Below are 14,469 nucleotides of genomic sequence, written 5' to 3'. Positions count from 1 at the left end.
TACATACCCCCGGTAAAGGCTAGGCCCAGAAAGGGGCAATAGCCTGAGCTGCTACCTTCCTAAGTTGCCGATTGGTCCCTCTGACAGGTTTTCGGGAGGTGTGAACAATCACCAAAGGTGGGTGTGGCCCCTTCTGAGGAGGGGGCCCCTCAGTTGGAAGGAGTGCACCATCGGAGATGCCAGCAATCATGGGGGATTCTCTTGCAATGAGCCAAACATCTTCTGCATAGTCTACATCCTCTAAACTTAAACGGAATGAGGCTAACAGTTCAAAGACTCTCCCAGCTGCATCATGGTTCCTCATGGTTTCATGTACTAAAGACAGTAAGTCCTTTGCTATGGTAAATCTGTTTATTATTCAGAAAGGTATTAATGTAATTGCTGGCCCGGTGAAACCCTGCTCTCATTTGCGAAATGGCCCTTTTGTTCTGGAGACTACTTTTGATTTTCAAGCACAACAACTGCTTGCAGCTTCTCTCCTCTATTGCTGTCGTGTTCGTGCGAGGCCCCTTGAACACTGAATTCTTCGCGTGATGTTATTTACACTAGGCTGCTTGATGGTTTGACTGAGGCAGAAATGCAAATGTACCTCTTTGATCAGGATTTCAGTGCAGTGCAGCCATTGCATGATGAAAAAAGTAGATGCATCCTTAGTGCCCACACACATTCTTTTTCTCACTTTTGATACAGTGGTCAGTCAAAGATCAAAGCAGGCTATGAAGTTTATCGCAGTCCAACTATACATTCCGAACCCGATGCGCTGCTACCATTGTCTTCGTTACAACCACATTCAAATGTCCTGCCGACACCCGGCCAAATGTTTAACCAGTGTTAGGAATGCTCATGAGGGCGATTGTCCACCTCCTCCTCCCTGCCTTATCAACTGCAACAGCAGCTATGCTGCGTCCTCCCGAGATTGTCTCATGTATCTTGATGAGCGGGCTGTCTGGGTGACCAGGGTGAAGGAAAAAGCTTCTACCCAGTTGCTTGCAAGTAGTTGGCTTGTTAGATACCCTGTGTTCTACCATGTGGCACTTTCCGTACTGTTATTGCTGCATCCCGCTTCACGAAGGACGTGGCCACGCAGACATGCAACCTCAAATTCAGCACTGCAGTTGTGAAATTGCCCAGCGTCATGGTAGTGTCCCTGTCTCCTCCTCCAGCTGTGCAACAAGCCACCAAACTTTCGCCTCACTGCTACACAACCGGCAGGCTGGAAAGGACGGAAGGAATACTCCTGCGAAGACTTCCTACATCCCTTCAGCCAACAAACATCTGAGTCTTCCTCAGCCAACCGGAAAGGCTCCAAGAAGTCAAACAAAGGCAAAAGGTCTCCTCCTTCGCCAACTTGGACATCCTCTTTGACATTGTCGCCACGTGATACCCTCACCCGGCCAACCTCCGTGTCGCCGGTGCATATAACCAACCGTTTTTCTTTCCTGGACTCCGCAGACTGAGAGAAGGAGAATGTCGATGCCTCTGTAGACCTCGTGGAGCAGGATCCTCCAGCCTCTGTGCCGTGTAGCAGTGAGTCTTCGAAGGTTGCCACTCGGCAGCTGCGAAGGTGACACCCCTTTATTTTTTTTCCTCCTCCACTTTCCTTGTTGTGACTCTCCTCCAATGGAACGTTTGCGGCCTTCGATCCATCGAAGAGATCTTAACGGTTGTCTTAGAATCGCAGCGTCCGCTTATTCTCTGCCTCCAGGAAACAAAATTGCATCCTTATGACTTCTTTGAGCTCTCAAGTTTCTTCCTGGTCCGCTTTGACCTTCCCCCAAGAACGGCATTCCCTCTCACGAGGAGTCATGTTGCTCATCTGGGGGGATGATCATAGTCGACCCATATCCCTGACCACTTGGTTTCAAACTGTTGCAGTCTGCATTTTCCTTCTTCGTTTGACCTTAGACCATTTACATCCCTCCATCATTTGGTGTCACCAGGGCAGACTTCCTCCAGCTTATTGGGCAACTCCCTCATGTCTGTCTGCTGCTCGGTGACTTCAATGCACAACATCCCCTTTGGGGCTCGCCCAGAACCTGTCAGAGAGATGTCCTCTGACCTTCTCAATCACCTTAACCTCACCTGCCTTAAAATGGGTGCACCCTCATTCCTTTCAGACTCCACTCTCATTTTCCCATTTGGGCATCTCCTTTTGCACTGCCCAGCTTGCCCATCATCTCAAGTGGCCGTTCTCTCTGACACTTGAGCGACCATTTCCCTTGTGCTGTCAGATTGCTGACTCCTATCCCAACTATGTGCACACCCAAATGGCAGCTTTCTAAGGCCGACTAGCGACATTCGATGAACATTATTTCCCCATTTGCGATGACCTGGTAGAGTATCTTACAAACAAACAATCCATTCCTTGCACTTCCTCTTTGCTGCGCCATGTCCCAGTCCCTTGGTGGACTGAGGTGTGCCGCGATGCAGTTCGTGTGCAAAGATGTGCTCTCTGCATTTTTAACCATCATCCTACAATGGCCAACAGTATTTGTTACAAACATTTAGGTGCACAATGTTATAGTGTTCTTTGGAATAGCAAAAATGCTAACTGGATTTGCTTTACCAGTTCTCTTCCGTCATGTGAGCCAATCTCTTGACAGCTGTCTGGGACCAAGGTTTATTCCCCAATTTCCAGCCTGTCAGTAGCAGATGATGTCATAGTGCACCCTACTGCTATCTCTAATACCGTGCGCAGCTATTTTGCGGAGATTTTGAGCTCCACCCTCTATCACCCTCCCTTCCTCCATTGGATCGCAGCATTGTGAGTACTACAATGCTGCCTTTACTACGAGGGAGGTAGATCATGCTTTCACTTCATCCCGATCCTCTGTCCCAGGGCTGAGCGATGTTCACATTCAGATGTTGCAGAACCATTCTCTTGTGGGCAAGCACTTTCTCCTTCATACATACAATCGCATCTGGACAGATGGCATGTTTCCCAGGTGATGGCGTAAAGCCACTTTCATACACATACCTAAGCCCAGCAAGAACAACCGTTCCTTCTAGTTATTGCCCCGTTCTCTCACCAGCTGTGTTTGCAAGGTGATGGAAAATAAGATTCATGCCTGGCTGATATGGTGGTTCGAGTCTCGCAATTTATGTGCCCCTGCACAGTGTAGATTTAGAGCACACCATTCTGCAGTTGGCCATCTCGTCACATTGTCAACCCATATCATGAATGGTTTTCTGCGGAAATACCAGACTGTGGCCGTGTTTTTTCAATTTGGAGAAAGCCTACAACACCTGCTGGGAGGACTGGTATCCTTCTGTGGCCGCATGCCCCGTTTCGTTCAGGAATTCTTAAAAGACCGAGTTCTCAAGGTTTCACAACCTCCACACAGAACTTCCCAATAGTACCTTTGTGTGCACTGATGGCTCTCGGACTGACCATGGTGTCAGGTGTGCCTTCATCATTGACACCAATGATTTTCGGTATTGACTTCTGGAACAATGGTCAGTATTTACTGCTGAGTTCTTTCGCCCTGTGGCTGGTCACACAGTACATCAGATGACACTGGCTTTTCAAGTATGTTATCTGCTCCGACTCTCTGTGCCCTTTGGAGCCTCAGTGTGCTGTACGCCATCCATCCACTAGTGCAAAAGTACAAGAAAGCCATCACTTGTTCACTTTTGATGGAGCCACTGTGATGTTTATGTGGGTTCCTGGTCATGTTGGTCTGATGGGGAACAAGGCTACTGATGTTGCTGCCAAGGCTACAGTCCTAGTACCTCGGCCCACTAGTTCTTTCACTCCCTCTGACAATATCTGTATTGCCGTCTGTCAGCAGGTGGTGTCACTTTTGCATCACCACTGGTCCTTCTTTCATGGGAACAAGCTCTGGAAAATTGATCCTCTCCCATTGGCTTGGACGACCTCCTCTCGGCCCTCTCGCCGTTGAGAGACCATTTTAGCTAGGTTGCATATTGGATACTGTCTTTCTACCCATTGCCATTTGTTAAGTGGTGCTCCCCCGCCACTATGTGCTCATTGCCCTCAACCTCTGACAGTTCGCAATTTCCTAACAGAATGCCGTTTTTTTTAACCACTTACATTATCACTTTTGTTTGCTGTCTGAGTTATCAGACATTTTAATGAAAGACGCATGGGCTGTCGACCACATTTTACTTTTTATCTGTCATAGCAATAAGACAAAGGACATTTAATATTTAGTTCAGGACCTCTGTTTCTCTATGGTGTATTTCATGGACCTTTCTCCAAGTCCCTGCTTTTAGCTGTCTTTCCTTCTGTCGCTTGGGGTTAATGTGTAGTCTTTCTTTCTTTCCTTTTTTTCCCTAATGTTCTGTAGTTCTGGCATGGGTACATATGACCTAGTTGTTTTTGTGCCTTAAAGCAAGACAAAAACATTTTGCGTTATATCACGTACAGAGTTAATGTACAGTTATCTTGTTTGTCACCACTTTATACAATGTTTCAAGAGTTTGCCTTGCACACTGACCATCCAGCATACTTATTATTATTGTTATTATTATTATTTTTAGACTCACCAAAAAAAGTTAAGCACATTTCCAAATTACCCACCAATAGTCACTATGGATTTTCCTTTTGTGTTTATGTAGGAGGGTGGTTGTGTACATAATGCGAACTTGTTCATCTTTGCCACTCAGCCTCATCAGGGGCCATGCTGTCACGGCTTGTAAACAAACACAGTACATCACAGCTGATTTCTTGTGAATTCACAGTTGACTGTGTGCCTCATAGTGTAGCACAAGGCCTCAGAACAGGCTCTTTATGGCAAACCGTATCAAAATCATGACGTCGACACGCAAAACATGAGACAAGTTGACGTTGCGAATATTGTTTACATAAATCAAAGTGTTGTCTCCAGACTGTGGAAAAAGTTCCAGGAAATGTATTCTATAGTGGATCGACATCGCGAAGGCTGTCCATGCAAAACTACAGCAGCTCAGGACCGGTATGTAATGATATCTGCATGGATACGTCCTAGAAAGACAGTGACTAATCTGTGCCATGAGCTTTGAGAAACCATAGGGGCTACCCTAAGTACCCAAACTGTGCACAAGAGACTTCATGATTGGGGGCTTGTATAGCTAAGGACCTTTCAAGACTCCAGCACTCCGTCCACATCATAGGGATGCTGTGTAAGATGGGCTGGAGCACATGAACATTGGACACAAGACCAATGGATCAAAATGCTGTTCACATATGAAGTGTAAATAGGCTTGCACCCTGATAACAGTTCTGTTCGCATATGGAGGAGAACAGAGGGACACAATCACCCATCAATGACTGGGATATCAACAAAAATCCTGTGGCTCAATCATATTCTGGGCAGGTTTCGCGTATGGCCGCCATGCACTGGTCGTTCCAGTTGAAGGCAACATAACTGCTGCAGTGTATGAAAACAGCTTTCTCTGACCCACAGTCATTGGTTTTGCAGAGACTGTAGGAGAAGAGTAGTAATATTCTGTATTATCAAAGAATACAGTATAAGACATCTATCTCATTTCAAGATATGAGAACCAGTTATATGCTTAACTTATTGATGGGGGCATAATTATTATTATTATTGCTACTACTACTTCTACTATATAAGTGTCTCATATTGTGTAACATACTTCCTGTGTTATTTTTGACTATCACAGTCTTTCATGACACACACACACACACACACACACACACACACACAGAGAGAGAGAGAGAGAGAGAGAGAGAGAGAGAGAGAGAGAGAGATGAAAAAAGTAGTTGTATTAAATTTCTGCATCTGTTTTGCATTTCTTAGGACCCCATGTGGCTAGTAATTCAAACTCTCAGAAGCAAAAATTGAAGCAATTTCAGCAACAGCAGCAGCAGCAGAATCAGCAAATATCACAGCAACAGCAACAACAGAATTTTCAAAAGCAGCAGCAGCAACAGCAGCAGCAGCACCACCACCACCATCACCACCACCACCAGAAAGAGCAGCAGTCTCCATCTGCTCAGACTCAACAGGCTCCAAAGAAACGGAAGTTAAACTTGGAAGAATATCGTAATCGGTTGAAAGATCGTGATCGTGCAAAGGACACACCAATGGGAACTTCAAAAATTATTTCTGTTGCTGATATCCCTATGCCTCCCTCCAATACTGCAGCAGAAGTAAATAAGAAATCCACAGGCAACGTTGAGTCCCGTGTGCGCCCAGAAATGTGCAATGCTGAAGTCCAGGCTGATGTTTCGAAAGAATTGGGTGCAACTTCAGACACCGAAAAAAGGTGCGTATCTTTGTTGAACTTTGAAAATCTGTAGGAGAAAAACATATAGCTTGAAAATAATTTACAATTTATAGAAAAAGTTTCAGTTTTAGGATTGAAATGCACTGCATATAAAGTGTGGATGACACAGAGAAACTGGCTAGAGAACAATGAATTATTCTGTGATTACTGCAGTCATGTTTCTCTCTTGAAGTTAATGATAGTCTCAATGAATGTGCAACGTTCCTTTCAAATACCTTCATTTCTCTGTATACATCTGCACAGTTTTTCATATTTTGCTGAGTGTTCACAGTTTCAGAATTACATTGATGGATAGTGTCTTGTTTGATGAATAACTGAAAGTGCCTTAATGTAAGAATTGTGATTAAATTCCCACAGTTTCTGGATGGACATTGAAACTTGTAAATGTGAAATTTGATGACTAAATACACATTCAGTGTGAGCAAAAAATGACAAACTTAAGATATTAAATGAATGTAATGACATGTCTGGTTAACATGGAGAAAAATTTAGTGACTTATATAAAATGCAGAATAGTAATAACTGAGGATCAACTGGAACATCAGAATAGTGGGAAGAGAGTGGAGAGAATGAAGAACCATTAAAAGAACAAGAAAGATGGTGAAGCTTTCATTTTCAACTTGGTCTAGTGCTTTACCAATAATTGTAAGAAAGGATAGACATGTTTAGAAGTGGTGCTGAATTTGGCATTTGTGACTCAGTTGCCGAGTGGCCAAGTGTCAACTACAAATTCCATTGTTTTAGCTTTGTTTCTTGGTTCAGTTTTTTTCCCATGAAAAAAAAAAAAAAAAAAAAACTGCACTGTGGTTTGGATTTGGTGTTAAGATTGTAGATCCTCTTGTAGTTGTATAGATACATTAGTTTACAGTCTGGAGGAAGATCAGAAAATATTACCTCCAAGAGGTTGCCCCTCAGTCTGCAAGATCCGGGCAGTTGCAGAGGGTGGGCTTCCTGGTAGTTGGGAGCTCCAACGTCAGGCGCGTAATGGGGCCCCTTAGGGAAATGGCAGCAAGAGAGGGGAAGAAAACCAATGTGCACTCCGTGTGCATACCGGGGGGAGTCATTCCAGATGTGGAAAGGGTCCTTCCGGATGCCATGAAGGGTACAGGGTGCACCCATCTGCAGGTGGTCGCTCATGTCGGCACCAATGATGTGTGTCGCTATGGATCGGAGGAAATCCTCTCTGGCTTCCGGCGGCTATCTGATTTGGTGAAGACTGCCAGTCTCGCTAGCGGGATGAAAGCAGAGCTCACCATCTGCAGCATCGTCGACAGGACTGACTGCGGACCTTTGGTACAGAGCCGAGTGGAGGGTCTGAATCAGAGGCTGAGACGGTTCTGCGACCGTGTGGGCTGCAGATTCCTCGACTTGCGCCATAGGGTGGTGGGGTTTCGGGTTCCGCTGGATAGGTCAGGAGTCCACTACACGCAACAAGCGGCTACACGGGTAGCAGGGGTTGTGTGGCATGAGCTGGGCGGTTTTTTAGGTTAGATGGCCTTGCACAAGTACAGAAAGGGCAACAGCCTCAATGGGTGTGGGGCAAAGTCAGGACATGCGGGGACCAAGCAGCAATCGGTATTGTAATTGTCAACTGTCGAAGCTGCGTTGGTAAAGTACCGGAACTTCAAGTGCTGATAGAAAGCACCGAAGCTGAAATCGTTATAGGTACAGAAAGCTGGCTTAAGCCAGAGATAAATTCTGCCGAAATTTTTACAAAGGTACAGACGGTGTTTAGAAAGGATAGATTGCATGCAACCGGTGGTGGAGTGTTCGTCTCTGTTAGTAGTAGTTTATCCTGTAGTGAAGTAGAAGTGGATAGTTCCTGTGAATTATTATGGGTGGATGTTACACTAAACAACTGAACTAGGTTAATAATTGGCTCCTTTTACCGACCTCCCGACTCAGCAGCATTAGTGGCAGAACAACTGAGAGAAAATTTGGAATACATTTCACATAAATTTTCTCAGCATGTTATAGTCTTAGGTGGAGATTTCAATTTACCAGATATAGACTGGGACACTCAGATGTTTAGGACGGGTGGTAGGGACAGAACATCGAGTGACATTATACTGAGTGCACTATCCGAAAATTACCTCGAGCAATTAAACAGAGAACCGACTCGTGGAGATAACATCTTGGACCTACTTATAACAAACAGACCCGAACTTATCGACTCTGTATGTACAGAACAGGGAATCAGTGATCATAAGGCCGTTGCAGCATCCCTGAATATGGAAATTAATAGGAATATAAAAAAAGGGAGGAAGGTTTATCTGTTTAGCAAGAGTAATAGAAGGCAGATTTCAGACTACCTAACAGATCAAAACGAAAATTTCTGTCCCGACACTGACAATGTTGAGTGTTTATGGAAAAAGTTCAAGGCAATCGTAAAATGCGTTTTAGACAGGTACGTGCCGAGTAAAACTGTGAGGGACGGGAAAAACCCACCGTGGTACAACAACAAAGTTAGGAAACTACTGCGAAAGCAAAGAGAGCTCCACTCCAAGTTTAAACGCAGCCAAAACCTCTCAGACAAACAGAAGCTAAACGATGTCAAAGTTAGCGTAAGGAGGGCTATGCGTGAAGCGTTCATTGAATTCGAAAGTAAAATTCTATGTACCGACTTGACAGAAAATCCTAGGAAGTTCTGGTCTTACGTTAAATCAGTAAGTGGCTCGAAACAGCATATCCAGACACTACGGGATGATGATGGCATTGAAACAGAGGATGACACGCGTAAAGCTGAAATACTAAACACCTTTTTCCAAAGCTGTTTCACAGAGGAAGACCGCACTGCAGTTCCTTCTCTAAATCCTCGCACAAACGAAAAAATGGCTGACATCGAAATAAGTGTCCAAGGAATAGAAAAGCAACTGGAATCACTCAATAGAGGAAAGTCCACTGAACCTGACGGGATACCAATTCGATTCTACACAGAGTACGCGAAAGAACTTGCCCCCCTTCTAACAGCCGTGTACCGCAAGTCTCTAGAGGAACGGAGGGTTCCAAATGATTGGAAAAGAGCACAGATAGTCCCAGTCTTCAAGAAGGGTCGTCGAGCAGATGCGCAAAACTATAGACCTATATCTCTGACGTCGATCTCTTGTAGAATTTTAGAACATGTTTTTTGCTCGCGTATCATGTCATTTCTGGAAACCCAGAATCTACTATGTAGGAATCAACATGGATTCCGGAAACAGCGATCGTGTGAGACCCAACTCGCTTTATTTGTTCATGAGACCCAGAAAATATTAGATACAGGCTCCCAGGTAGATGCTATTTTTCTTGACTTCTGGAAGGCTGATAAACAAAGTAAGAGCCTACGGAATATCAGACCAGCTGTGTGTCTGGATTGAAGAGTTTTTAGCAAACAGAACACAGCATGTTGTTATCAATGGAGAGATGTCTACAGACGTTAAAGTAACCTCTGGCGTGCCACAGGGGAGTGTTATGGGACCATTGCTTTTCACAATATATATAAATGACCTAGTAGATAGTGTCGGAAGTTCCATGCGGCTTTTCGCGGGTGATGCTGTAGTATACAGAGAAGTTGCAGCATTAGAAAATTGTAGCGAAATGCAGGAAGACCTGCAGCGGATAGGCACTTGGTGCAGGGAGTGGCAACTGACCCTTAACATAGACAAATGTAATGTATTGCGAATACATAGAAAGAAGGATCCTTTATTGTATGATTATATCATAGCGGAACAAACACTTGTAGCAGTTACTTCTGTAAAATATCTGGGAGTATGCGTGCGGAACGATTTGAAGTGGAATGATCATATAAAATTAATTGTTGGTAAGACGGGTACCAGGTTGAGATTCATTGGGAGAGTGCTTAGAAAATGTAGTCCATCAACAAAGGAGGTGGCTTACAAAACACTCGTTCGACCTATACTTGAGTATTGCTCATCAGTGTGGGATCCGTACCAGATCGGTCTGACGGAGGAGATATAGAAGATCCAAAGAAGAGCGGCGCGTTTTGTCACAGGGTTATTTGGTAACCGTGATAGCGTTACGGAGATGTTTAATAAACTCAAGTGGCAGACTCTGTAAGAGAGGCGCTCTGCATCGCGGTGTAGCTTGCTCGCCAGGTTTCGAGAGGGTGCGTTTCTGGATGAGGTATCGAATATATTGCTTCCCCCTACTTATACCTCCCGAGGAGATCACGAATGTAAAATTAGAGAGATTAGAGCGCGCACGGAGGCTTTCAGACAGTCGTTCTTCCCGCGAACCATACGCGACTGGAACAGGAAAGGGAGGTAATGACAGTGGCACGTAAAGTGCCCTCCGCCACACACCGTTGGGTGGCTTGCGGAGTATCAATGTAGATGTAGATTTACTAAAGCCCTGTGGTGCTGGAACCAGTGTTTGGGTTTTTATTTATTTTTCACAAAAAACATATTAGGCCATTGTGACTAATTTTTGTTCATATCATTTTGACACTTGTCTGGCAAGGCTCCCTGCTATTATTTAGATTAAATGTTGGCTCTTGAATATTGAACTCTTTTAACAACTGTATTTTTTTATAGCATTGGACCATTCTTACAACATAGGTGAACACATCACGGTAATGAAGTTCTTGACCTCGTGGCAATGTACACATGCCGTATCCAATTTGTTTTCTCCCTACTTCTGAGAAACTTACACAGTTCATACATATAAAACATGGTGAGAGGTCAGTTTTACTACTGCTTTACATTACAGGTATTCCCCCATGAAGTTTGTTGTAAATACTGCAATCTCTTGCAGTTCAAAAGCAACAATTATGCACATAATTACAATTTCAGAAGGAAAAGTGACATTTATTACTCCAAAATGAGGTACTCTTTCACACAATAAGAGGTGCATAATGCTGCCACCAAAAATTTTGGCTGCATACCCAGTGATCTAAAATGTCTGACAGAGATAAATTTGAAAACAATCTGAATAAGTTTCTCCTCAAGAGCTCCTTCCAACATTTTTCAGAACTTCCGATTACTTTGCACTCGATTCTAAGCTGCAGGCGGTTTTATGGATTACAAAAACCAGAAAAAAGGTGCAGCTTAGATTCGAGTAAATACAGTAAACACAGTGCTCATACAAGCGTCTGCCAACAGCAAAATGTGTTACATGCCTTAGGAAGACTGTTCAGTGCTTCATAACTACAAATTGCCTCCATCTCTGATGAGCGTGATGTCACAACTGTTTACTTTAGATTCGTTTGAGCAGTTGTGGGTGGGCTCTTGCGCATGCTCAGTTGAGTCGTGCATGTGTAGTACCTTCTCCCACTTCTGCCTACAGAAGTGTGACTGTTAGCTGTATAAGCAGCAGCAGCAGCAAAATGCTACCTGGAAAACTTTTACTGGCATGTGTAAGTTGCCAGTTCACTGGGGGCAAATCGGGGTATCTACCCCGGGTGGCAATTTCAACGAATGGGAGGGGGCCGCCAAATTCATATTCTTGAGGGGAGAAAACCTTGTTTCACAAAGCGCCTAGTATTCAGCGCGCGTTGGTCTGTCGATTATTTGTATAATTTTAAAACGCATCCCTATTGGTTTTTTAACATTTTAGAACATATTCTAAGTTTATTTCTGAATGAATCGTAAGTTGAATTTTGAATGCGTGTGTAGTGTACGTCATGTATCTGCCAGTGAAATCCCGTTGCATCTAGAAATAAACTTTCCTGCAAACAGAAGGGGACGGGGCTATATGAACTGAGTGGAATAAAGCCGAACGGATGAATGGCAATCGCTGTTTATTTTTGTGGTGGACTGTTTGCGAATGATCAGCGTTGTTATGATTGCCACCGAAATCCATAGATTCAGACAACCAGAGTGGAAATAAATGACCAATAGGAGTGATAGGTAAGAAAGATTACCTATTTTCTTCTTGGTGTATCCAAGAAATTTGATAGAAAATTTTTGGCCAGACCGTTACACTAATGAAGACCAGTTATACTGTCCCTGGTAACAGCCGCCTGAGTAGTGTGGAAAACGCGTTGTATGAAGACGTAATAACGCCTAACTGGAGAATAAACGCGGGTTAACTAAACTGTTGATTGTGGCAGGGTTAGCGAAGTTAAGCGGAGAATAAGTTACAGAATTAGTGATAACAAGATTGTTTGGTAGAACGAGGAAGGAGAAGAAACGGGGACATCACACAAATTATGGAAGAATAAGGCAATTCCAAATATATATAAAAATTTCAATCTACTACTTTTCAATCTCATGCTTGAGAAGCTGGAGCATATAAACGAAATGTGAAATTGTTTCCGAACATAAAACTTTTTGCTTGTAGTAGGCCTAATAAGCATTTGATATTGGTACTTTGTGAATTATATTTTCTCATGTTATAAAAATGACCATTTGTGCCAAAACAGTCTCGTTTATTTGGTGTGTGTTACAATAGCTGCAATATGAGACAGGCCTATTTTGTTTTATCTAGCAGACAATGACAAAATACACGTAATTATATAGAGAAACCACACAGGTCTTGAGGTACTGTTCGTATTAACAGCTTTTTCAGTACTAGACAAAGACATTTCTTCTTTTATGTAGCAAAACATTTGATGATCTTTGATGAGGTAATAAATTCCTTCCCAGAAAGGAAAGCACGCCATGTAAAGCTGTAACAAGAGTGGAGAGAAAAAACTGCTAGGACTTATGGACTGAAGAAATGTGCACTGTCTTGCTTGTTTCTTCTACTGGTTTCATGTATCTTATATTTAATTTTGTGAAGACAAAAAAGCAAGTTATTAGCTATGGGCAATAAAGAATGCAGATTTTCTGAAGAATTTTTGTTCTCCCGGTTACAAATTATCCCATGCAATGTTGATTGAGAGTTTTTTTTTCTGATGCACAGAGCAGTCTGAGTTAGAGTGAGAAAGTGGATAATCTCCACGTGACCGGCATTTACGTTAAGTGATTTTGCTGTTTTTCCTCTTCGTTTATTGCTCTCACGTCAAGTGAAAACAAAATGAATTTCTGTGGCCGGGAGCTATCAAGTGAACTAAAGTACATGGACATGAGTACAGAAAGCTAAAATATGCTATTAGTTTCAGGTTTTATTTTATTTCCACCTTTCTCACAGTCAAGTATTAATCACCTTGCAGAACAATGAAGTTATTTTTGTCGATTTGCTAAAGAAATTTGGCTTTTATTAATCTTTTCCGATGAGGCAGTCAATTTATTGGAAATGAAGTGTTTAATTCCACACTATTGGCTAGTTTCAATTGTTCGCTGCATTTCAAAAGTGCATGTTTTTAATCTTATAGCACATATGACATTATGTCAGAGTGAAGAACCAAACATTAGATAATATAGTACTGGTACTTCAAGAAAATTTACATCCGAATCTGCACATACGAATGTGCACTTAAGCTGAATTATGCGTTTTAGTATGGTTCACGAAATTCCGATGCTCTTGGAGTATCCTCTGACGTCTTGTTTCTTTTATGACATATTGTACGACCTTTTAATGTCTTACACCTATGAACATACACACTTCCCGCGTCCTAGTAGCTGCACAAGCGTGGTGACGTCTGTTGTCTGGTGCTCTCTGGCAACTACTGAAACGAACCTATTTCTAACAGGTCACGGAAAAATATTGCGAATGGTTATTTGAAAAGTGTTATTTTCGAAGTAAATTTCCTTTTATGTAACATGAGCTATGTGGAGAATGAACAATGAATTTCTTATATCACAGAGCGTTTGACTCTCATTTAAAAATAAGTCTTTGAGTACAAACTTTTAGAAAAATTTTGAGCCCAGAAGATCAAGACATTTATGTCTTTATTAAAAATTTAATAGCACGTTTATGGGATGTATCTTAAAGTGTAACACACGCAAAAAAGATCAACACTTTATGTGGAAGCTTAGCTTCTCTTGCAGCTTATTAATCTTAGAGACAAAGATAATATGTGAAGGCTATGCTTTTCTTGTAGTAACAGTATGTATAATAATTTAAACCATTGACGTTTCCTATGTGTGTGCACGCCCTACTTAACAGTGATATCGCTATTGGCTGACTACATCACGTGTCCTATGCTCGAATATCCTCTTGCCATCGGCTGGCGAGATCACGTGACATGAGGTATGACTGACTACAAAAGCGCATTGCAATCTTGATTTCAATGCTTCGGAAAGTAACATGCCGCATTTGGTGGAATTTAAATTTACACTTTCGTTATATGGAAATATGCGGCGTACATATTATTTCTTGTCCGCGTATACA

At 42.8% G+C, this 14,469-nt stretch overlaps 1 protein-coding gene across 5 annotated transcripts in view; it reads left to right on the top strand.

The window, feature by feature from the left end:
• LOC126475079 (mucin-5AC) overlaps positions 1-14,469 on the top strand; it is a 133,845-nt gene that overhangs the window by 39,888 nt on the left and 79,488 nt on the right. For all 5 annotated transcript variants that reach the window (XM_050102645.1, XM_050102643.1, XM_050102644.1 and 2 more), the window contains exon 9: positions 5,766-6,234. In XM_050102645.1, coding sequence (XP_049958602.1) covers positions 5,766-6,234 — 469 coding nt within the window. The remainder of the gene's footprint in view (positions 1-5,765; positions 6,235-14,469) is intronic.

Source organism: Schistocerca serialis, chromosome 4, assembly GCF_023864345.2.
Source record: "Schistocerca serialis cubense isolate TAMUIC-IGC-003099 chromosome 4, iqSchSeri2.2, whole genome shotgun sequence".
NCBI classification, from domain to species: domain Eukaryota; kingdom Metazoa; phylum Arthropoda; class Insecta; order Orthoptera; family Acrididae; genus Schistocerca; species Schistocerca serialis.
This window is presented reverse-complemented; position numbering and strand designations above follow the sequence as displayed.